Source organism: Aythya ferina (assembly GCF_964211825.1).
Source record: "Aythya ferina genome assembly, chromosome: Z".
NCBI classification, from domain to species: Eukaryota; Metazoa; Chordata; class Aves; order Anseriformes; family Anatidae; genus Aythya; species Aythya ferina.
In genome coordinates this window covers 37,669,711-37,695,902 of record NC_140299.1, presented here as the reverse complement: position 1 = coordinate 37,695,902, position 26,192 = coordinate 37,669,711, and the positions used below count along the sequence as shown (strand labels likewise).

The following is a 26,192-nucleotide window of genomic DNA, read 5'->3' as shown; positions in this document are numbered from 1 at the left end:
TCATCATCTTTAAAAAAGTATTTGTCTATTTTCATACCCTTGTGTGGCTTACCAATTATTTAATGGCTGGAAAAGAAGGAAACTGAAGCTGAATGGATGTGTGCTTCTACTATACTTTTGGCACTTATTATTCATTTCTCTCTTTTCTCATCCTTTCTTCACTAGTAATAAAAATCAGATAGAATGGTAATTTTCTACTCCTATTTTCTTTAAGCTTTGTGAATACAGCTATGACTCCTGGCATCACCAATTTCTTCAGGACTTTTAATAAATAGGAGTTTTCCAGCTTTCAAGACTGCCCCACATTCATATCTATATCATCCCAGCCAAATTTGCCAATACAGTGACTATCAAGCTCTGGAGAACTGCATGTCTTCCTGACCCTCAGTTGTTAAATGACCTATCTTTCCTCTTGAGAGGAAGGAGCTATTTTTCAGACAGGTGGAGCTCAAATTGATTTGGTTCTGACGGAGATATAAACCCACATTTTCATTAGAGATGAGGTTAATTTAAAAGAAAAGATTCACTGAAAATATTCTTCAAACTATAGTCATAAATGTACCAAATAGAGAGCAAGTTGTGCCAGAATTTTGGGGCACTCAAGAATAACTTCTGTGTTTCGTTATGAGTGCCATCAGTGCCTTGCTGATAAAACATGAGCATAAATATCTATGTATCTCTCTGCTACCCTGAACAAAAAACCTTGCCTTTTACTAACTGTGCCAAGGCAGACTTCTACCCTCAAAACAGTTATGAATCTGGCTTTTGTTTTCTCTTTGAATAAATTCCTCTTTAGTTTTCTATTCCATTTTTTATGCAACCATTCTTCCATGCTTCAAAATGAGAAAGTCTAAAACTCCTCCACCTAGGTATCCAAACAAAACAATCTTGTGTAAACCCAGTGGTCTTAACACAGCTAACTTTTGGCTCTAGACATTCATGTCTTGCAGTTGACTCACAGCAAGTGGGAGATAAAGACATTCCAGTATTCACAGTTCACCTCTGGTGATGACTGGTATGTGGAATAGGTACAAAGTCTAATTCACTCTCTTTGTAACCTTAGAAAGTAATTTTTCTTTACCTGTGGTAGAAAGATGCAAAGGTATTTATTAAAATACAGTGACGTTCAGCTGTTTCTTACACTAAACTATCAGAAGGCTAACCAGAAAACGAAGAAACCTGAAAGACCTTTTAGTGTTTTGCCATTTTGCAAAAATGAATTATTAATGACTTGTACTGTCACACCAGAAATTCCTTTCCCATGCAAGATTCAGATGTATACTGACTTGTCAGTCACATATGGATGAAACAAACTCACAGCTCTGGGGTAATAATATTAAGGAATAAAGGCGTTTTGAAAACTCTAGGTCTGAAATACATGGAGACTTCAAAAAAACCTTTCTTATGGTGAAGTGGAAGGGTTGTTATTTGCTAACATAAGAATGCATTTAATTTTGAGACATTTGATTATTAAAGTATTTATCACGAGGACATCAGAATAGACAAGTACAGGTAGCATGCAGAGATGCATTGGCAGAAGGCAGTCTGGTGGGTTTTATTCTATAGGCAAAGGTCCCAGAGGCTGCTGTACATTGCTACTACCTGACTGAGACGCTTTTCTCAGACGTACAAGACCTTTTAATGCACATGTACATGATTAATAGCAGCAATACCAGCTGTTTTTACTGAACCCAGGAAAAACCTCATTGCTTTACCATTACTCATCTGGGTTTAATTTGAAACAGTTTGCTGGTAAAATGTCTTAAAGTGCAAAAGGTATATTTTACATATGTGCACTTCTTCTGCACCAATTCTGGGAGAAGAGTCATTGAGTAGTTTCTGGTGCATTGACGAGCAGGTCCCTCAAGGCAATATCTGGCTTTTTTTATTTTATACTTAAATATACTGCATATTTTATACTTAATGTTGGCATCCCCTGAAATGACTTCAGTAAGAAAACTTGTTAGTCAGAGGCGATGTGGATTCCTTCGCAGGCATTTGGTGGATTACACTGTCACTGGCTTGAGCCTCATGTGCATTCTTCAAAAACTGCATTACAGGGAACATCTGCTTTGTTGTTTGGAAAGTACTAAACATGATTACATTGGATGTACTGCAACAGAGCAAAATACAGGCTTGGAAAGTGCTGGCTGCTGTGAGGATGAGGCTACAGTTAAGTCCAAAGGGGAACAGTATCCCCTTTCTGAAAACAATTGGCCATTGGATTTGGCAGCATTGTTTTCTGAGTGTTTTTGAGACATGCTAAGATCAGTACAAACAGACACTCAGTACAAGGGGCCATGAAGGAGAAGCTAAATACAAAAAGTGCAGAAGAAGCAAACTTGGGGCTCATTTGTCTCCCAGTGAAGTTTCGGTTTGTTTAATTCCTGCCCTTTAAATTTAAAGCAGCTGTTGCCATTCGAACTGCGTAACTGAAATTTTTTAGCCACGTGGTGGCAACTTTCCAGGCCACTAGCTTCCTATGCTTATATGGCACTGACATTAATAATACCTCTGTTCAACAACAAAGGGAAGTATTTTCATGACCATCTTTTTCCTATAATGAAACTTAGATAATCAGTAAATTTTAATAATACCCCTCTCTGCAGAAATCTCTTAGATCAAAAGTGAAGTATTCTTGTCTAATCTTGCTTGCTAGATCACTCCATAAAAAATCTTGGTGAACAGAAGTAGCAGAAACCTTTCTTTATAGGAGGACGTTTTGATTTCTGGACCAGCCCATCTTATATCTTACATCTGAAGTTTACACATTATACCCTAATAACAAAAACATTTTATGTATTCAAATATGAAGAAAAGGGTAGGGTCAACCTCCATACTGAGTCTTACTGTTAGAGTAACTGAAAATGACATGCTGGTGATATTAAATCCAGGATGAGCAATCAATAATCCTGTCCTTTGTACAATGTCTACAGGGTGAAGCAGTTCTCAGAAAACTGTCTTGCAACTCTTACACACTATATTTTACTTCATTCAGGTTGTCTACGTCTTTTATCTTAGTTTAGTTTTGATTTGATATCCTACTACCTTTCTACCACCCATTCTTCGAACTCCTGCAATTGCAACATCAATTCATCTGAAAAAATATTAGAATGCTTCTTCTGTTATACCCTGTCAGTGTTAGCATTATATAGGTTAAAGAGCTCTGGGAATACTAGAGACCCAACACCAATATTTTATTTTAAAAAAAATAAAGCTTCTTTTTGTACCAAAGAGGAAAATTATTGTTGATTTGTCCACCTCTGCAAGAACAAGTAATGGGGTTAAATGTGCAAAGCAGTACATGAATGCATCTAAGTAACACTATCCTCTGTGTAAGTCTAAAATCCATCCTGGAACATGCTCAAATATAATCGTGGAAGAAAAATTAAGTGCAAATATATCTGAGATTTAGAATGGCACTTGCCTTTCTTTCAAACTGAGAGTAGTAAAGAATTAGTCAGAGGGTTCTGAAGATTAGGTATATATTAGCTTGTAGAATCTAGTATTTCTAGTTCAGTTATAGCAGAAAATTGGAATCCATAATTAAAATTTTGAAATAATTTTCTGTAGTAGAAGTGGAATTGAGGACAAATGAGTGAGCACATACTTAGGATCCAGATAAATGCCTTACCTTTTGAGTTTTGTATTAAATGAAGAAGAGAAACAGTGTAAAATATACAAGAGAATGAATGCCTAGGGTTTGTGCATTTGCACCAGCTACTATGGTGAGAAAAAATGAATCTTCCTAGCTATACAAAAACTAGACCAACCTCAATCTTGCTATAATAGCACTTATTGCACTGAGTTTCACTTGGATAAATTGGATTGTGCGATGGAGAGTCAGTCTATACTGATGCCCTTACCCTAATCATTTATCCCTTTCAACCTACCTGACACATCAAGATAGGAAAAGTCCATATAAGGAACCAAGTTCACTCATGCTCTTGAATTAGCATTCCTGCTCACTCTATTTAGAGCGAGGTTTCTGAAGATTTATGTATTAATAGGAAAGCACACGCAGCTTTTTAGAAGACATCTATAAGCATCAGGTACACAGCTGTATGGCTAGTACAGCCATGACAGAGCACTTCATGATATGTGCAGTCCCTGGGGACAAGCTCTCCATAATTAAAGATGATGCCTGCTGTTCTCTCCAGCATCTCAGATGGCCGACATCATACCCTGTTGCTGATACTACTCTTTTACAAACAAGTTCTTCATGACAGCTCAGACAGAGAACTCCATTGCTTCAAAAAAATTAACTGCAATAACAAAACTTGAAGTGTAAATTTAAGTAAGAAATGCATATGTTTTAAATAAATCTTTTGATCTGTTATCCAGAAGTTTTAAGTGAGCATCCCCAACATATGTAGGTGAGAAAGCTTCTGAGGTGCCTGTGTGCCCTCTGACCATTTCTTTTTTATTTTCCTGAATAATTAAATTCAGGTGGGCAGTACTACCTGACTGGCTTTGGTTAAGTCAGTTTGAGCTGTCTGCAGTTCTTCAGGGGTTATATCTACCAGGGGACAGGTGGTTGAACCACGTGGTGAAGAGCTGTTTCAAGGAGAATAGCTGACCAAAGCCTTTGCAGGTGCACAGCTCAGGAATATGCTCTGTACATTTTTCAAGATACTAACTTACTTTAAATGTTGTGGCCAATTAGACCAGTAGGCAAGGACCGTTGCCTGTCAGGCTGCCAATTTAGTAGGCTGGAGCCCATCATAAACACAGGCTGCTGTTACAGAGAAGAAAATAGTTTTGTTTTGCCAGCTACTCCACTGTTTGCAACCCCAGCCATCAGCCAGTGCAGAGTATATGTCTCCTGGCTCTCCTTCTGGTAAGTTGAATATGCATAGCATGGCTGTCAGTCACCATCCGCAGCTGTACATCCTGGGATCAGAAGAAGATCTAGATAATAAAAAGAGACTCTTCTATACATTTTCTACTTTCTATGCATTTGGGAGATTAGAGATTCTTTGCTAAGTAACTGAAACACTTTTTTTTTTTTGCTTTTTTTTTTTTTAATGCTAATAGGCTTGAGAGACTAGCTGTGTGTTCCTGATTGTGGAATCTCCTAAAAGTGGCTAATTGTCCCCCATTATGTCTAACATTTAATTACAGATGAATATTTCTGGTTGAAGTTATATTCTTAAGCAGAAAGGTTATGCAATTTCTAGGCTGAGCTTGTGGTAGTGGAAGAGTCCAAGACTCTTAAATTTATTTTAAGGAAACAAGTATTTTACTCTACACTCTGTAAAACATACGTTCTCACATAGACCTACTCATAGTGTGTAATGAGTATGTCAAAAAATTCCTCAGAGGCAAGAGTCATTATCTTTAAATGCAATGCTATTTACCATATGCAGTAGCCCAAAATTAGTTTCTCTGGATATAAACAGTCATGTAATCACAACCACACTAACTTGAATGTGCTCTAGTGAGAAAGGTCACCTGGGCACAACATATCTGTTCTGTTGTGGTTATGTTAACAATTAAGTTATGAAGAATCAAATGCTGTCACCCACTTTGGTCCTTAAAAGCATGTTTGTTACATACATGTGTAGATATTGCAGACATATATGAGCATGGTGATAAAAATTATTGGATTATTCCAAGTGTCCTGATTAACTAAAATTCTTAATCTACAATAACCAGGAATAGATAAATAACAATTAATCAAACGATGTACTAAAAATTTACTAGTCCATAAGAAGCTATGTATACATGTAAGTGTGTCCTTACTATGAATTCTGACTTGGCATGAATCTGACAAATAACAGTTAAAATCAATTACCCATCTGGATTGGCTCCAGGCTCCTTAAAAGATGTTATTCAATATGTATTTCTTTTTGAATAAGAAAAAATAAACCTGAACTTTTTTTTTAATTATTTAAATCATTTTATCATTTAACGCCACTGGAAGGAAAATTCAGGATCTTTTATTTGAGAGTTTAGTGCATAAGCAGAGCAACACAAAAATACTTGAATCATTGAGTTTACACAACTTGCACTTGCAGATAGCCTCAGAATCACTACCTTTCTACGTTGTTATCTATTCTTTTGATCTGTTTGTAGCTTATTGACTCATTTACAGACTTATTTTTAGAAATAAAACTCATACATTAAAAGTTTAAACCTTCATAAAATTCAAATCTTTCCCAAAAAAAAGTTTAGGGAAGTATTCTTTCCAAAATCTAGTCCACTGTCTATGAAATAATATTACTGTTTTTCCCTGTTTCCATGTATGGAGATGTGAAAGCTTACAGTTTCAGCCATAGCATATTTTAGGTAGAAGTGTTTTTTATACATTAGATGAAGTCATAAGGTATTTTTGTCTCTTTCTCTCTGAATGACTTAAAAGAGTGATGCAATCTGATAGCATTTTAAAATATTAAAAGTTGGCATACAGACAACTTTAAACACAAAATACTATGGGAAGTATTGAACTAATTACAGTAAAAAGTGTTTCTATATGTTTGAATGGAAGTTAAATGAATATAGAATTTACAGTATAATTGTGCAGTACTTACACAATGCTATATATACATATACATATATATATTGAAGTGAGCAGTGGAAATTTGTCCTTGTGCTTTTGACAGACCAAAGTTTTCAGCTAGAAGCAAAGTATTTTATTCATATCCCATCCGAATGCTTTTACAAGAGCTTGATGCATACAATGCTACAAAAGTATTTTACTTTCCCAATGTTTGTCTGCTGAACTTCACAGCCTTCTAGAACAACTAAAGTTTGAAAATTGCTAAGAAAATAACAATAAAGAAACAACTGAGTGTAAAATATCCTATTATATTCATAGTCTAATGCTAGATATTTCTGTATCCTATGGAAAAGGTTTTAAATCCCCTGTATTTTCTACCATAGATATCATTTTAAATGAGAAATATTTAAACATTTCTGTCAGCAGCGAAATTTCCACGTTTTAAGGCCATGGTAAAATAGTGACAACTGCATATGCATAAATATATATGCATATACATATATATTTATTTCAAAGGTGAGCTGTGACATTTTAATAAATGCAACAGCTTTGATTATAGCTCCCATCAATAGCTTTGGGGTACCAAGCAGACATACTGTGAGCACTGAATAAAAGTGTAAATTCTCTTGTCTTTCCAAAGCTCTAGTAATAAATTCCAGTTTTAGGCAATAAAATGGCTGCCCAGTCCTCCTTCTCCTTCCCCCTCCAGATCAGTATAACATAGCAGTTTCTGAACTGGGCCCCTGTATTAGGAAGTATTGTAATCCAGGCCTGAGCTCCAACCCAAGACCTAAGTAATTAAAACATAACCATGTTTTTACATGAAACCATCAACTCTCAGCTTTACCCAAACTCCATCCTGTCAAGTGTTTGGTAATAGATTTGAGAGGTTTTGAGGTTTGAGTCCAATGTCTCCATTACATTTGATTTCCTCACAAGCAGTTGCATGTATTGAATTGCTAATTTGTCTTGGTCACTCAATAGTTTTTATTTTTGTATTAGTTTTTATTTTTATATTTTTTATTGTTTTTAAATCCTTTATAAGTATTCCAAACCAATGCCAAAAATGAATGTTACAGAAATTTTGCAACTTATAAGTTGTTTATATTTATGTCATGCTGTTAAAGCAACGAATATGCACTTTTCCCAATAGATATGCATCCTATTAAATCACATTAGTGATTTTATTTTTTTTTTTGTAGTGAATTCTCCTTCCATTCTCTTTCATATTATCTCCTTACAGAATCTCCTCCACTGAAAAAATAAGGAAACTCTTGAATGTACTTGAACTATCTGTGAGAAAACCATCATGTGTAACGTTAAGTAAAGACACAGATAAATGAGTGGGCTAATTAGCATATAATTCAAGAATTTGCATATTGGCGCCTAGCACCACAAATAAAATGGTTCACTTGAAATAATATGATTTATTGTAGGCTATTTGATCATTCCATGGAAGGATTCAAAAACTGGGAGTTCATGACTACTCATTGCTGGAGTGAAAAAGCAGCAGGTGACTGGATCTTGGAAATCTGTGATACTCCATCTCAGCTGAGAAATTTCAAGACCCCAGGTATGACTGTAGTCTTTATTTGAGCTCAGTGAACTCAGAGGAATGTTTGCAGTTTCTAATACTGCCTCGACTGCTTTCCGCCTTTTATTTACATCTGTAACATCTGACTATATAAAGACAAGTGTGAAAGCAGAGCTGTGAAGAGAATTATTCTTAATTTATTAGTGTACTCTTCATTTTTATGTTGCTGTTGTTTGCTACTTAAGACATGATTTTCTTATATTCTGAACTTTCTTCTAGTGTCCATAGAGAATTTCATCTTCCCAATGGTAAAATGCCTTCTTTTTTGCATTCAGACATGTTGCCTCAAAGTATAAAAAGATAGTTTGAACATTTAGAGCTAGATCATACCAGCTATGAATTCTGCAAGCAGAGGATGACTCCTCTACCAGCTGAAATGTTACAAGAGTTAGTGTTTTAAAGAAAACCAAAACTCTACTAGTCACAGTTTTCAATTAAAAAAAAAAAAAAATAATAATAATAATAATAATAATAATAATAAAAATGCATGAAATTGCAAGTATCATGTTTGAAAGAAGTTACAGTATTGTGTAGTGTGTTTTTTTAACACTACAGGCATTCTTATTTTAATTTCCACTGCACTGGTCAGTTTCATTCACATATTTCAGTAGAAGCACTTTGAAAGAAATAGAGATTAAGGGAAGAGCTTTCAAAGAGACCCAAGTGAGTAAATGATTATTTCTGTTTGCTGGTTTTGAGAGATGAGTATTTACTTCCATTTGCACCTACTGAAAATTTCAACCTTAAAACCATTCTGAAAGAGATATGTTATATGTAGACAAAAATTGCAATGTTTATGCATGATACTGAGCATAGTTCTTTTAGAAACGCACATCAAAGTAGGTGGAAACCCTTTCATAAAAACAATCAAAGGGGAAATATAGCTTAAGCAAGTAATGTAGATTAAAGCATATGTTAGAGAGATAAATATGACTAATGTATTGGAATTTATTTCCCCTCAATCTACATTTACACTTATTTCAATTGGGCAGCATGTAAGAATGTAATCATATTGCACTGGAAGTGACAAATTCTGCTCTGAAGTATTATATGTAGGACTACAATGACATGAGCAACAGAATTAGTTTATAATTCAGTGAACTACAAGGTACATTACATCTCAGCTATGTAAACTCAAAAAGCATTCAGGATTTTCTAATAGATTTGCTAAAAATCAATTCTGAATTTTAGGACATATATGTTAACTTAAAGTACTTGAAGCCATGGAAAAATATTTTTGTATATACAAATAAAGAAACATTGACTAAAATGTGAACTGAAGTGCTTAAAAGCTCTTTAAAATAAGAAAGACTTGTGTGATGGGACACATACATACATATATTTGCCTTTTCTAAAAGAATGCTGATTGTGACGATTCTGCTTTGTCCAAAAAAATGCCCATTAATTTTTCTGCAACCAGAAAAGTAGATGGAATATACTTTCTTGGCTGAAGTTTGGTATGTTGAATTGCTCAGACTGAACTGAAGGCTATGTGCAGTTCAATTATTCAAGGTAAACATACCTCTCAGAGGGGTTAGCAGTGCTGGGAGGGCAGCTTGTTTAGGCTCTCCTGCAGCTTAGAAACTCAGTAGAACTATTTCCACTGTGACTTAGAGCAAGCCAGGGCACTGGTGGAATTATAATGTAGAAACATGATGTTGTCCAGTCTCCTTCCTATTCCAAGTGGAACATAGGCCAAACTTAACTGGGTTTGTACAGTTTTCTTTGTAAAAAAGTAAACCTTCTCATTTCAATATGATGACAAAATGGAAATGCTGATTTTCTACCTTTAAAAATTCTAACACAGATCATTCTCACCCAACTCCAGTTGAAATCAATGGAATTGAATGAGAATGTTGGTTCTTTGGTTCTGCTCTTCATTAACTGAATTGTATTCTGTTAAATAAAGCAGATAGATAGGCAATCTCTGCTTTTTAAAAAAGTCTCTCTGTTTATCTGGCCACCAAATCAAATTCTTTTATTGCCTAAATTGTCTGCATAATCTGAATTTTTCCAAGATGCTAAACCAGCAGTCATAACCCAATTTTTGTAAAACCTGGTACGTAATACAAGCCACATATGTCCCTACTGAATACCAGGATAATCAGTGTTATTTTCAAAATAGCTGAGCAGCAAACAACTTCTTATTAAAGTCTGTGATAACTGTAACATGGCCAGTATCATCTAAATGTCAGTTGTATACTCAAGAGGTTAACTTATAAGCCCATCATTTTGAAATTCCAATTGTCATCCTCTAGAGATCTGAAAGGAAATAACATTGTCAGTACTTCAATATTCACTGAATTTTATATGCACTGACCATTTCTCACCACGGCTTTACAGTGGTGAAAACTTCTTAGGAAAGTGGCATTAATCAAACAAGAAAATGCAGAGCAAAGTTTCCTGTACACTAAAAGGGGTACTCATTAAAGGGGTATTTGGGAAAGTAGGTACAGACTACATAGAACAGAAATATACCAAGGTTACATAGAATCACAGAGTCACAGAACATTTGAGATGGGAAGGGACCTCTGGAGATACCTGGTCCAAGCACCCTGCCAGGGTCACACAGAGCACATTTCACATTGTGGGTTTTGACTGTCTCCAGAGAAGGAGACTCCACAGACTCTCTGGGCAACCTGTGCCAGTGCTCTGTCACCATCACCATCAGTAAAGAAGTGCGCCCTCATATTCAGATGGAACTTCTTGTATTTCAGTCTGTGCCTGTTGCCTCTTGTCTTGTCACCAGGCATTACTGAAAAGAGTCTAGGCTCATCTTCTTGACACCTTCCCTTCAGATATTTATACAGAAGATTCCCTCTCAGACTTCTCCAGGGTAAACAGGCCCAGCTCTCTCAGCCTCTCCTCATATGACAGATGCTCCAGTCCCTTCATCATCTTCGTAGCCCTCTGCTGGACTCTCTGCTGTATGTCCAGTATGGCTCTGGGGAGTCCAGAACTGGACACAGCACTCCAAGAGACCCTCTACACAGGACTGAGTAGAGGGGCAGTATCACCTCCCTTGACTTGCTGGCAACACTCTTCCAAATGCACCCCAAGATACCATTGGCCTTCTTCATTGACCATGAGGGCCCATTACTGACTCACAGTCAGCCTGCTGTCCACAAGGACTCCCAGGTCCCTTTCTGCAGAGCTGCTCTCCAGCAGTTCAGCCCCCAGCCTGTGGTGGTGCTTGGGGTTATTCCTGCTGAGGTGCGGAACCGTGAACTTGCCTTTGTTGAACCTAATGAGGTTCCTCTTTGCCCAATTCTCTAGTCTGTCCAGGTCCCTCAAATGGCAGTACAGCCCAGCACAGTTTTTTTATTTTCAGTCTGTTTGAATTTGATAAAGGACAGCTATTACTCAGCTACTACATAATTTAAATGTAATTATTTACTGAGAAGAAAACAGACAAAAATCAATGATTTTGAACTCCATTTTGCACTTAGTATTCCTGAAGAAGTCAGGAACCTCTCTGGCTTGAAGGACAATTTAGGGTAGCTCTGTCCTGGGCTGCATTAAGAACACTGACAGCAGATCAAGGGAGGTGATCCTCCCCCTCTACTCAGCCCTGGTGAGGCCTCACCTGGAGTATTGTGCCCAGTTCTGAGCTCCCCAGTCCAAGACAGACATGGAGCACCTGGATTGAATCCTGAGAAGTGCTACTAAAATGATTAAGGGACTGGAGCATCTCTCATATGAGGAATGGCTGAGGAAGCTGGGCCTGTTCATCCTGGAGAGAAGGCTTGGGCTGTCTGATCGACGTGGATAAGTTTCTGAAGGGAGAATGTCAAGAGGATGGGGCCAGACTCTCCTCAGTGGTGCCCAATAATAGGCTGAGAGGCAACAGGTACAAACTGAAACACAAGAAGATCCATCTGAATATGAGGAAAACTTTATTGCAAGGGTGACTGAGCACTGGAACAGGCTGTCCACAGGAGTCTCCTCCCCTGGAGATATTCAAAAGCTGTCTGGACACAATCCTGGGTAATGTACTTTGGGGGACCCTGCTAGAGCATGGAGGTTGGACTAAGTGATGTCCAGAGGTCCCTTCCAAACTCAACCATTTTATGATTCCGTGATTCACCTTTTTGTGTGCCAGAATACAGTGGTTCATCCAACAAGCATAAAGGAGAGCCAAAGAGCAACACATTTCAGCTATCAACCTCTTCTCTCTGCCCTGGTACACTCCCTGTACTGAAGCCTAGAAAAGAGGTAACACAAAACCATCCTGTGAGCTGTTCCTTTGGGCATTTTATAGCCCTTTTATGTCACCAGGACAGTCTAAAGAGACCAGCTATATTTCCAACCATACACTTCAAAGCCTGTTCCTGCACATCACATTCTATGAGAGTCATTGTATAGGTCTTACTGGTATATTGATTTCTATACTTTATATATATTCTTCTCAGTGGTACAGTGACTAATCATATGGGACTGATTTATTTTGCTCTGTGAGGAGTAAAGCCTAAAGATCCAACATGTGAAGAAAAGGGACAGTAAGGCCAGGGGATGTGGAGAAGGCACACTTTCCAGGCCAAGCATGGTGGGGCAAACTGATATGCTCAAGGAATTTTGCTGGAGAATTTATTCTTTATTTTGACCTCAATGTGAAATACTGCTTTAAACTGGTTAGATTTTTGCATGTATTTGTGTTTCACCAGATGCACGCTGGTTATGAGTTTGGATCATGGTTCATTGAATATTCTTTATAATTTGTCACACAGCTTTCTAGATTTGTGCTTCTCTCATAATGAAAGTTGTCCAATAACATATTCAGAAAGTTTTGGAAGTGCCTGACATATTCACTGTGGATAAACTCAGATTTTTGGTCATGTTAGGGCTAGTCTCTGCAAGCAACAGAATGTGTAGTAAACAAATAGTGCTTAAACACAGTTTATGGTACCTCTAGTTTATCATCGTAGCCTGCAGTTTATCACATCGATATCACCATCATGCCTATTTCTTGTTTCTTTGTGTGCATGTGTTTGTTTAGCTATTGAAAGGTCTTATAATTAAGAGCTGCAGTTTTCCTGTAATCAAATTGAGAACAAAGAGCCAACATGTCATCATATCCCTGCATTGGCAAGGTAATGCCACATCTGTTACCTGTAAAGAAATGCAGGGTCCAGTTCATAAATGTAGTGCATGTGATTTCTGCATTTAATTCTGTAGAATTTATGGAGGAGGACATGTGCTTGCTGTGAAAAACTGTGATATACCCTTTCTCCTGTGCATACAACATGGAACTCCTGTTACGTACTAAATACAAGCAAAGTAAGGTATTATTCTAGCCAAACTAAGTGATGGAAGCAGCCAAAAATGGGCAAAGAAAGATTTTGGCTTAAATGTGCACATTTTTTTTATTCATTATAAAAGTTGTGTGTATGTATATGTAATTATTTGTTGAAATATTTTCATTGTGCAAATTATACCTGCCTGGAGGCAGACTTCATTTATTTGCTGGCAAGTCACATGTTTTTTTTCCTTCTTCATTTACTGAACTATTCTTAAAAGGCAGCTAATCTCTTGAGAGACCCTGTGTTATTCCCCCTTGCTGCTCTTTTGCATTAGGTGTATATTGACAGCTCCAATCTTTCCTGCAGATATGTTAATGCAAGCCCTTCCATATGTGTAAGTCCAGACACAACAATACACTGTGCCTAAGAAGTGTCGGTGCCTGTGGTTATTTTTAGTGGGTACTTGCAAATATTTTCTTCTAGTACTCAGTATCTTTACCAGTGTTCTGGAAGAAATATAAAATCAACACTTAGAAACTTTAGTGATCATTGGAGAATAATAAGGACAAGGAGGAAAAGATTAGAGTAATGAAGCAAAACACACATTTTTTGATTGCATCCAATATATCGTGGTCAATATGCTGTGGGAGTGGGTTAAAACACCAAAAGGACAGAGACTATATGGAGAAGCTGTGTTTTTGAAAAGGCTGTAAAGATGACTGCATGTCCTGTTAAACATCAGGTCTTTATGTGAATCCCTTGCTAAAAAGAAAAATGCCTTTGAGAACACTGCTGAATCACTCTAAAGAACATTGAGAGGTACTCTGATGCCCATATGTCTAAACAGGTGGAAAAGAGATGATTTGGGCATTTTTAATCTAGGGGAGACTAAATTGCTCCACGGTTGTGAGCTACAACAGGGATAAGACAAACTGAAAATAAAGTGCATAGAGTTTGAAAGCCAGGGCAATTAACCAGTAGTTGGGCAGCAAGTGTAGTGGATTCTTCATCAGGTAATTTTTAAAATCGGGATTGAATTTCTCTTTAAAAGTAATGCTTTGCTTCGGCTACAAAAAAATTGGAAGTTACTCTGTGAAACAATTAAGTTATATACTCTTTACGACAGTTTCTTCTTAAAAAATAAGTATAGAACAGAGAAGGTTTCATATGAAATGTAGAAATTTCTATCACATAAATATTAAATTGAATTGGCAAGAGACAATCAGATAAAAGACATTGCCATCTTTCACCCCAATATAAACCACTTAAAAGAATTCAGTTCCTATCTGTCAGATAGCTGACATTCCTCAGTGAAAGGAAATTCTTCAGTGTAGAGAGATCTTGACAAATAAAAGAGTTCGGCAATCACCAACCACATGAAGTGACAGATTATGCACACGGGAAGGGGCAACCCTGGCTATACAGGCCAAGTACAGACCAGGGGATGAGAGGCTGGAAAGCAGCCCTGCAGAAAGGCATCTGGGGATTTGGGTCAACAGCAAGGTGACTATCAGTCATCAGTGCACCCTGGCAGACAAAAGAGTTGACCATATCCAGGGCTTCATCAAGCACAGCATTGCTAGTCAGTCGAGGAAAGAGACTGTCCTGCTCTAGTCCATGCCAGTGCAGTCTCACCTTGAGTACTGTGTGCAGTTTTGGGCACCGCAGTATTAGGTGCCCAAACCTTATATATAAATATATATAAATAAATATATTATATAATATATTATTTATATAAACATATATATAAATATATATGTTTTATATATATAAAACAATCACAGAGCGTCCAAAGGACGGCTACAAAGATGGCTATGGGTCTGGAGGGCAAGACGTATGAGAAGCAGCTGAGGTCCCTTGGTTTGATCAGCCCCGAGCAGAGCAGGCTGAGGGGAGGCCTCATGGCGGCCTGCAGCTCCCTCAGGAGGGGAGCAGAGGGGCAGGCGCTGAGCTCTGCTCTCTGGGGACAGTGACAGGACCCGAGGGAATGGCATGGAGCTGGGACAGGGGAGGGTCAGGCTGGGTGTTAGGGAAAAGTCCTGCACCCAGGTCGGGCACTGGGACAGGCTCCCCAGGGCAGTGGTCACAGCACTGAGCCTACGGGTGTTCAAGAAGTGTTTGGACAACGCTCTCAGTCACAGGATTTAATTTTTAGGTACTCTCATGCGGAGCCAGGAGTTGGATTCAATGATCCTTGTAGGTTCCTTCCAACTCAGGAACTGTTGAGTTCAACCTGTGCAAACTTTAATTAGACTTACAAAAGAGGGGAATAAAAAAAAAAAAAAAAAAAAAAAAAAAAAAAAAAAAAAGTATGCTTTATCAGTTTATACTGAAGCAGAGATTGCACTCTCTATATTAAACTAAGAAAACTGAAGCAAAATCTTCCATACCTACTCAGAGGTCATGTTCACAAGTGTTATGTTTTTTAAGATAGAGAAAATAAGAAATGGTTTCTAAAACTAGATTTTAAATACTTCTAGGCAAATTGAAAGAGTGGTCCTTGGTACTCTATGGAACATCCATCCAGCCATACTCACCAAGAAATGATTTTCCAAAAGTGGAAAGAGTGCGTTCCAGTCCAGTTGAAGATCCTACAGAAGATTATGGAACAGATGACTATTCAGGTGTGTATATTCATTCACTCTGTGCATTTACTGATACAAAACTATGCATATAAAAATATTTCTCTCATTGGATTTTGTATTGTTAATGTATGGCCAGACATTGCTAAGGCTCCTGGCTTGCTTACTCCGTAGGTGCTCTCTTCTATGTTATGTGTCTCTTAGTCTTTTTGCATTAGTTGAAGACTAGGATTCTGACCCCACAGCAGGGTCTGTGGCCTTTCACATCTGGGAAACAATTAGGTGGTACTGAAAGTTACCAGAAAATAAAAAAATAATAATAATAAAAATAGTGAAATAGAAACATAATCAATACATTGAGCCTTCCTTGGACTTTCTCTGACTAGAAAAATAAGGTTATATTTATATTTCATCTGCTTAGTTAGAAGTGCAATGGCAAAACTGCAGGATTTATGAGGATTTATGGTATTTATAAATGGAAAAATTAAAATACTGAGGCTAGAACATGATGCTGACAGCGTGTCTTTGCAAAAATAGGGCTTCATCCGGATTTTCTTCTCAGGGTATGGAAGTAGTGGGAGTTCAATGAATTGGTTTCTTAATTTAAGATCAGAACTATTTGTTTCATAATTTAAAATTATATATGTATGCATTTCATCCATATACGTTTTATACAGTTTTATATTTTTAAGCCGCAGTTAACATGCTATGAAGAATGCACTGCTTTTCATATGAATATACATATGCATACGCACACAAATATATATGAAGTACATTATCTTCTACATCTACATGTGTTGTTTCTTGTTGATTCCCATAGAGGTTTTTCATTATTTTCATTAGACTTCAGTAGCCTTAAATTTTTGTTGCTGCAGAATAAGTTGCCAGTTTCCTACATGTAATCCAACAATGTCCTGAGCATTAAGTAGAAGCTTATGAATCTTGAGGAATCTTGAGTATAGTTCCTGCAAGCCAACAGCAGGACCATGTTCACTTTAGAAGTTTCATTGCACTCTTCTGCCCCAGCATGTCAGACACACAGTCCCTATTTTTGATTGAGAACTGCTGAACTCCTTGCTTTGGAAGGTGATGAAACACTACTATTTCTGCTGCAAAGTTCCCTAACTTCTTAGATTTTGTTGTATGAAGCAAACTGACTTCAGTCCTGGTCCCCTAGACAAAGTCAGGAGTTGATGATTATTTCCTCCTTTAGCTGGAAGGAACTATTTGAAAACTGTAAACACGAGTGTGGGTGAGATGGAAGACTGGTTAACAAGCATTAGCCAATGCTTTCCCAGCATGTAGCAGCACAGAACAAGATGAGTCTGCTTCATGGTTGCTGGTTCATTTGGGTTGTGGCAGGCACCAGGACCATTTGCCCATTTGATAACCAAAGTAACTGCTGATTACATTGACCTACTTGTGATAAGTGAAGTTGCTAATCATTCCTTATTATGAATTCCAGAGGCCTTTCAACATTTCTAAATAAAATTCAAAATGATTTGTTATGCATTAGGAAGTCATCTGTTTGGATCCAGAAATAGTATCTGGTAGATTCTACAGAGGATGCCACACTTGCTAAAAATTGTAAATCACTGTGAAAAAATACTGAAGCAAGGATTTGCAAAGGTGTTCAAATGCTAAGAAACTTCTCTATTCAGTTGAGCCAAATTACTACACAGGCCTAAGATCAAACAGGAAAACACAATAATTGTATTCTGTGTTAAAATATTGTTTTAAGTGGTCCTAAGTATTAAATGAGAAGTTTTAATTCCCACCCTGTATTTTGTGTGTGTGGGGGGGTCCTGTTTGTTTTTTTTACAGGTCCATGCAATGCAGAATGCAGTAAAGTAGGGTGTGATGGGCCAGGACCAGATCATTGCACTGACTGTCTGCACTACTACTACAAATCCAAGAACAATACACGGTAAGACCAAAAGAAAAAATCTTCACAGATTCATCAGTAAGTATATTAACTTCTTTTCCTCATCTCTTTGCTGCAGTCATGGATTATTTATTTTCCTCTGAATTTGACAAATTTTCTCAGGAGTTGAAAAAAAAAAAAAAAGAGCTAATCAGAATTTCAAGTACAGCATTCAAACAAGATTCCGTGATTATTTCCCCATCTCTTGATATTTTTTCATAAGAGGCTATATATATATATATATGTGTGTGTGTATAACTGTGATAGCTACTACAGCTTCAGTGATTCAGTTTGAACAAGATAGAAAGATGTATAGATGGTCAAAAATGATACTGTATGACTGTCTGACAAGGCATTTGCCAGTGAGATAGCATATGCTGTAGGAAAAAAAATGCTGAGGCAGCCTGATGCAATGCTTTGGAGGGTTACATGATCATTAGAAAATACGTGATCTTTAGAAAAGTATCAATGCTGAGAAATACTTCTGCTTTGCAGTCATGGTCCAGGAATGTGGTGGCAGGTTATATCATTAACGACTCTGCCTTCTCTTCCCTGCTTTCTGCAGGATCTGTGTTTCGACCTGCCCACCTGGTCACTACAATGCAGACAAGAAACGCTGTAAAAAATGCTCACCCAATTGTGAAACCTGTGTTGGAGGCCACAGTGACCAGTGCATGACCTGTAAATCTGGCTACTACCTGAATGAAGTAACCAATAGCTGCATTACCAACTGCCCTGATGGGTTTTACCTGGATAAGAGTTAGTATTTCTTATTGTTTCTTTATTGTGGGCTACAGAATTTGATCTGGGGAGGTAGCTGGAAAACTTATAAGCAGGAAAATATGTTGAATGCATCTAACTTTTATCCTATTTCTCTTACTAAATTGTTGCTAAGTGTCATTAAGAATCTTCCCAAAAATCAACCTAGGAATCTTTCTTGATTTTAAAAATCATGTTTAGAGGAAGGATGTCATTTCTGCTTGTGGCTGGGAGTAACTAGCAGAATGATGGCAGTTCAAGAGCAAAGTCAGCTGCAGTACTGAGAAGGTTATCAACTACTCCAGAAAAGACAGGCATCATCTAGATCATGAACATGAGGCATTCCCATTTCCCATTCTCCCATATTTGGATGCTGTGACACCATGTAGAAGAGGCAGCTGAGAAGTTAACCATTGTCACTGAATTGGAGCTCCGATGAAAATAGTCTTCTGGGATGTGAAATGTAATTGCAATTAGCATTTCTGACAGGCTTGAGTACCTGCAATGATGTGATGACCCAAGAGGAATAATTCCCTGACAGATACCTAGCTTCCATTTCCTTCTGCGGTTGCCATACCTAATTTCTAGTTTTGGGTAGCAAAAATACTTAGACTTAGTTCAAATGTGTTTAAACTGCACTGACTTCATTTGGGTTTAAACACATGCTTAGAAGACAAATATGTGCTCAAAGATCTTTGTTCGACTAGATACTTAACCTTTTGCTACCTGCATCATGAACATGTGTGTTCATTTTTGATAATTAGTAAAAGTGGGTACTACTTCAATTTTTCCATTTGTCACTGTGTGAGAACTACAGTGAATGGAATTCCCTTCCACCCATTCAAGAAAAGTAGATGAAAATGTAAAATTAAGGGGGAATGTTGTTTTTTTATTCTTAGAGAGGAACATAGCACTGCATCTCAAAAGGGCAGGTCTGAAGAGAGAAAGAGACATCTCTTAAAGTAGGGAACTCTTGAGATGTGAAGACAAGTGTCAGTAACTTATATCTCAACTTTCTTATGATCAGAAGTTTTTGTGCAGGTGTGTCCTTGAACACCAAATCAGGTAAGACACGACAGACTGTTTGCATGGAAGGCATAGGAAGTAAATTGCAGGATAGTTTCTGGAACATATGGCAGTCATTACTGCTTGACCCTGCTGTATGAAAAGAGGATTTAAATCCATATTAAAATAGTGAATTTAAATATCAAATGTTTAAAAAGAGTTTTGAACAACCTCAAAGCATGCTATTTCTGTAACGGCACAACTATAACTTCAAATGTTTAAAAATAAATTAAACCATTTGATGTCTGATGGAGAAAGCTAATGACAGGCAGAATTCGCCATTTTAGTCTAGCTAGCTGCTTCTGTTCTGGATGTCAAGCTACAAAACAGTAAGTCATGTTATACATGTATGTCCATATAATTTTATTAAATATAACTGACCAGGGTTTTCTGGGCTGTTTTCTTTTTTCTTTGTAGATAAGATTGTTTGCCGAAAATGTAGTGAAAACTGTAAGACATGTGTTGAATTCCAAATCTGCACAGAATGCAAACATGGCCTAAGGTAAGGAAATTATGGATATCACTAAACACAATAGCTGAAGAATTCTGTGGGTATGCAATGAAGTACATCAGATAGCTGTTTAACCTTGAGTGGCCCTTATTTCATGTGTTCCATTGTTGTTTAGGCAGTAATACAGTATTTTTTTATGCTACTGTATGGTGGTTTGGCCAACAATGGCTTTTTAGAAAACCTTTCATTTCAGGTAAAATAAAAGTCACAGTTATGTGGAAAGCTGCCTTTTTTTTTTTTCTTTCTTTCTTTTTTTTTTTTTCTGACCTACAGTGTGGCAGTCAAGGATTATTTTAGAGGTAGACCTGATAAACCATATTAATCTTTCAGATTCGTTCTGGTGATACTTAGAAACTATTTTCTTATCTTTATTGTGTTTCTTCATACATCCAGTCATTCACTTATCTCAAGTACCTCAGGCTCAATTCTATTACAATGTAGTGTGCACATTATTTTGAACAGCAGTGGATATTTTTGTTTCATAGGAGGACTTAATCATTTCTGAAATTGATAGGTAGAACCCACAAAGCATCAGTACACATTTCAAGCTCCTTTATGAATGAACAACCTTTTGATCCAAGCAGCTAAGGTCAAAAATCCTTCAAAATTCATGAAGGAGTGTATGCTGGCTTTATGCCACAAAAAAATATGAAGTCAATATTCAGTATCTGTAGGGGTTCTTCTTTCAGAATACAGTATTCTGAAAGTATTTTAACACTGAGCTTTTACATTTTGTCAAAGTGGATTTTTGTCTTTCAGGTAGTATAAACTGAAAGTTGTTTTTTTCCAGGACATCAAGAGCTAGATTCCCTTACATTTTGTAAAGGAATTCTCATTTCTGCGTATTTATATTGCATTTATATTTTTCAAGTGCTTGCACAATTGTTATTACAAATATCTAATTTTAAAAAACAAAACAAAACAAAAACAGACCCTTTGAAGAGGAAGTGTGATCTAGTGGGAAGGAAGGCATGGGACTGAATATGAACATTTCACTCTTTGTGAAATATGAGTATCTGCTTCCATTTTAAAAAGTAATTAAATTTGCAGTCTATGTGAAGAGTTTGGAGAATTTTAACAGAACCAACATGGCCTTCTGTGTATCAGTGAAATTAAATTAGTAAAGTAGCAGTTCAAAAGTTCCTATAATTGTCAAATACGTCAGAAGAGCCATAATAGTGACCATATCGGACATAGTCTCCGTAGAAAAGCTATGTCTCGTTTTCTGTATTTCTCAGGAACTAACTTTACATACTTCCATGTCCATTAACGTCAGCTTGTAGCACCACGGAAGAAGCAGACAAATCTATTCTGTGTGACAAAAGAAGGAAAAACAAAAATTAAAACAAACAAACATATTTCATGTTTTCTTGGGCAATATTAGCAAGCTCAGACTGGTTTTTCGTAACATTTCCAAAGAACACCATCTGTGTGGGTGTGAAAAGTAAGTGGAGTCTTGAGACCCAGAACATGCACTTCATATTCCTGTTGTTCAAAATTTCCTGCATTTTCTTGGCAGAGTTGTATCTATGGGCAGGATGTATCTATGGCTGGGACTTGGAAGACATTGATTCCACTTCTGATTCTGCTGTTGACCCATTAACTAAACTCAGGCAAATGATTAGTTTTCCCATTTGTAAAAACATGATAATGCCTTGTAAAGCACTTTAAGGTATGTGGCTGAGGAAAAATAGTAATAAAGGAGGTGTTACATTTGTTGAATTTCTAATTTATTTTTTTCTAAACTGGGATCATAGACACTCCAAAAGTTCCTGCAGTGCCCAGCACACAAAACTTTTGTTTTATCCTATCTATAAAACAGCATTAGCTCTCACATAAGATGATAATCCCTAGAGCTGAAGAGCATTTTTAGAGAAAGAGCTCAATTTGGTGAAAGGTGAGATTCCACATAAGATGGCAAAGATGGCAGAGAAGTCCTACCTTTAAACAAACAAACAAAACAAAACAAAACAAAACAAAACAAAACAAAACAAAACAAAAAACTGTTACTCAGTACCTTATGCTCCTCAAAAGTACCTGCAGACAGAATACCTCCATCTGTAATCAAGACAAATCACCCATGCCATGCATAACTGCTATTCTGTTAGGAGATTTTAAAGGAAACTGCTATGGCAGAAAGAGGTGGTGATTTCATTGTTTGAGAATCTATTCTTGGTATCAGGATATGCTGCTGGTCTTTCAAACAAAGTATGAGGTCTTGTTAACGAGTCCCTTAGCATTTTTTTAATGCAGTGGTGCTGACCCTGTGTCAAATGACTCTGGCATCTTTCATATTTTACTGTCCTCTACTACTTGGTAGTATTTACAATGAGTTTGTAAACAGCATCTGTGTTTCACCATAGATGAAACTGCATTTCATTCCCACTTGATGTGATTGCTGTCTCTAAATTTACACAGATATGACCAGTGAAGGAAGCCAATGAATCCTAATCTATGAGTTGCACTTTCATTACAAGAGAACTAGTGGTTTGTGAATGACCTTTTTGTCTTTTGTTGCTGTTATCTGCTCAGACATCGTGCTTTCTTTTTTTTTTTTTCCTTTTTACAATAGTTTGCACGGCACCAGATGTGCTATCCGCTGTGAAGATGGAAAATACCATAATGGTAGGGAATGTGAACCATGTCACCGCTCCTGTGCAACATGTGCAGGTATCTGACTGGCATCTGCATTGTTTTCCTTTCCTCTCTAATTTTAGCTCCAATTTTATCTTTTCATTTTTACTACATTCTAGTTACAATATAATGTGCCTGCTGACATATAATTTCTTAATTCTTTTGATAGTTCTTTAATATATCTTAAATATGGCAGACTTGTTTCAGCTAACATGAAAACCTAATTGAAGGTGTGCATAAATTCTTTTTTTTTTTTTTTTTCCCTGTAATAATGCTCATTCTAATTTCCGGTAATGCCTTCCATTTTCTTTCTGGATTGGAAGAATGATTGGATAGATTTTATGGCATGTATGGAACTACCAACATACATTTCTTTCAGAAAAAGAAATACTGCAATTATGTAATGTGTTTTCTTCTAAACATACACCTATATTGTTTGATGTTACTCTTTGAAAGAAAGGCAAGTAAAACATGGTCTCTAAAATTAAGATAAGGTTTTGCTACAGACAGAGTTGGTGTCTGTTACACAATAGGAGGAACTAACCGCTAATATAGTGTGTTTTCTCTGCTGTTTAAGGTGGTGGAGTAGACGCTTGTATAAACTGCACACAGGGCTATTTTATGGAAGATGGGAGATGTGTGCAGTCCTGCAGTACTGGTTACTATCTTGATCACTCTACTGAAAGTGGATACAAAAGCTGCAAAAGGTATGATCTGTGGCTAATATGTCTGATGTTCAGTAGTATGTTAGCTATTACTGTGTTGAGAATACATTTCACAGAATTGCAGAATATCCTGAGTTGGAAGGGACACACAAGGATCATCAAGTCCAGAGAAAGATAATACTTATGAGAACAGAAAACACTGCTGACTTCAAAAAAACAGGAAAAATGTGCTTTATACTAAGCAAATAAGTAAAATGTTTGTTTGTTTGTTTGTTTTTTAAATTTTAAGTTATATTCATGCAGATCATCTGAAAATATTTTTCTAGTAAACATACCTGTTCTTCAATTTAAAAAGCCTATAGTGAGAATCTGAGTAGATATGCACAGAAATGTAGAATTTACAAATCTGGCAGAGGATCTATGTTTCCCAACAAGTCAAAAAAAAAAAAAAAAAAAGTGAATCTATGATTTTTTAATATCAGGTTAATTACTATTCATAAGGAGCATTTCAGTTCTTCAGCTGTATAGACATAAACATGACATAAATATATTAACAGACTTACTGTCCAGCATAGATCATCTGAGTGTACCAATAGGTAGATAAGCCTTGGAGAAGTTAGTGCTGTGCAAAGAGGGGACATACTTTTCTATTTCATTCTTTGTTAAACAAATACCACTCGTTGCCCTTTGGAATTGTTTATTATTGACTCACATTGAGTTCAGCACAGGAAGGGAATCACCATGTGTTACAGTTTTCCAGTCTTCCACACACACAAAAAAAGCAATCGATTCAGCCAAAAGGGTGATGAAATGACTGGGGGGCAGGTCAGTCTTTTCCATCCTGTGGCTTTGAGTTCATCCCTTGCTGGTGTATAGATGCACTATCAGCTTAATACTTCAATTGATTACTACTGCATAGTTCCTAAATACTAGATTAACGCAGATATTTAGTTTCAAAAAAATGTGAATAAAAAGTGATTGAAGGACAGAAACAGGACTGACTTGCAGGAGGAGGTTGTGGGGTTTTCTAACTATTACCATTGTTAGAACAGCTGATACGTCTGGAAACAGCAAACAAGCCTTTTGCAGTGCCAAAGCAGCCTCCTGGGAACTCTTGTACTTGGTGAGGCCATAAGGCCAACCATAACACTGTCTTTCAGATGTGATGCCAGCTGTTTGGACTGCAGTGGTCAAGGAGACAGAAACTGTACGATCTGTCCAAGCGGCTATAACCTAGACTCTGGTGTCTGTGTAGTGGGAACAGTCTGCAAGGATGGTGAGTGCAATTCTCTCAAAAGATCTGTTTTACCGTTGGTGCTTCGTTTACATTTATTGGGATGGTCTGGTCTCTTCATTTGTCAAATTCTCAGTTTGAGGTCTACACTACTTTTTACTTCTTTCAGTCTTGCAAAAAGAAGAAAGCCACATAAGTGTGCATTAATAGGATTAGTCACATACACATCTGAATTTTCCTAAAATAGTTTTCCCCCCTGGCAGCAACCTACTTTTGCTTCCTTTTCTGTTTTTCAAAAGATATTGCTTTCAAAAAAAAATTTATATGAGGACCCTAGCGTACTGTCAATAGAATCACATTTATTTATTTCACCACTTTAAACCATGAAAATGCTGGTAAGTATAAAGGATCTTAAGTACCTCTAGTGTTACTTGAATTATGTGAAAGGGCAATGAGAAAAAGAAGAACAGAAGGCACCAATTTTTAATGGAGACCTGAACTTCCTCCAAGCTCTCCGAGGCAATGAAGGTATCATTCTTACTGCATGATTGGCTTAATTATTCACTAATAGTCATTCCTTTCAAAAGTCAAAATTACAGAGACACTGAGATAGCATCATGCTTCTCTTAAAATACTACTGTGTGAATTACTTGTAAATAACAACCGAACAAGTGCTACCCAAGAGGAAAATCACACCAGAACAAAGCCCAGTGTTAAGCAGCGTGAAAGATACCTGATATAAGTGCAGTAATACATGCATATACATATGCAGACAGTTTGGTCATTATTACGGTAGGGAAAATCCATCCTCATTTGTCCACATGCAGCTTCAGCTGGATACACACATACAGTTGCCCAGGTCTGGGGACACCCTGCCTCAGTCCTGTCTCCCTGGTTCTTCTGAGTGCAGTTGCCATGACAAGGCAACACATGGGCATGTGGGCCATGAGGCAATTGCAGTGCGTCCTGCTGGATCCCACCACATGGTGTGTGCTCTCCACAGCCCAGGGTAGCCAAGGAAAGTATAGAAGTCTTTCCTTCTGTTATGTTACCAAGCATGGTGAGCCTCATTTCACTGCCTGACCATCAACACTGGGGACGTGTCTAACTCACTCTGCAGGATTTGCGTTTCTGTTGAAAATGTTTATTCTTTTTCCATGGTTTGACTGTTTTATTCTTTTGATTCATGAAAATCAAGAACAAATTCCTTTGCTGTAAATACCACTGTTTTCTAATTATTCTCTTTCTAATCTTTTTTTCCTTTTCACAAATGGATACCAATCATTCCCTGTTGGACCACACAATATCTCTTCCTGAAAAAAAAATGCTGTTGACTGAAATTCCTTCTGATGGACCAAATTTCCTACTTGTTACCTGCTCCTGAATGGTCTCTTCAACCGAATCTGCCTGTCTGACCAATTAAACTTCCCTCCATTGTACACACCATGCTCTCCAAACCTTCAACTTCCCCTTCTTCTCTTG

General features: G+C 37.1%; 1 protein-coding gene across 2 annotated transcripts in view; it reads left to right on the top strand.

The window, feature by feature from the left end:
• PCSK5 (proprotein convertase subtilisin/kexin type 5) overlaps positions 1-26,192 on the top strand; it is a 256,873-nt gene that overhangs the window by 171,423 nt on the left and 59,258 nt on the right. For both annotated transcript variants that reach the window (XM_084504938.1, XM_084504939.1), the window contains exons 13-20: positions 7,939-8,075; positions 15,817-15,960; positions 17,743-17,845; positions 18,408-18,601; positions 20,084-20,168; positions 22,750-22,847; positions 23,389-23,518; positions 24,637-24,752. In XM_084504938.1, coding sequence (XP_084361064.1) covers positions 7,939-8,075; positions 15,817-15,960; positions 17,743-17,845; positions 18,408-18,601; positions 20,084-20,168; positions 22,750-22,847; positions 23,389-23,518; positions 24,637-24,752 — 1,007 coding nt within the window. The remainder of the gene's footprint in view (positions 1-7,938; positions 8,076-15,816; positions 15,961-17,742; positions 17,846-18,407; positions 18,602-20,083; positions 20,169-22,749; positions 22,848-23,388; positions 23,519-24,636; positions 24,753-26,192) is intronic.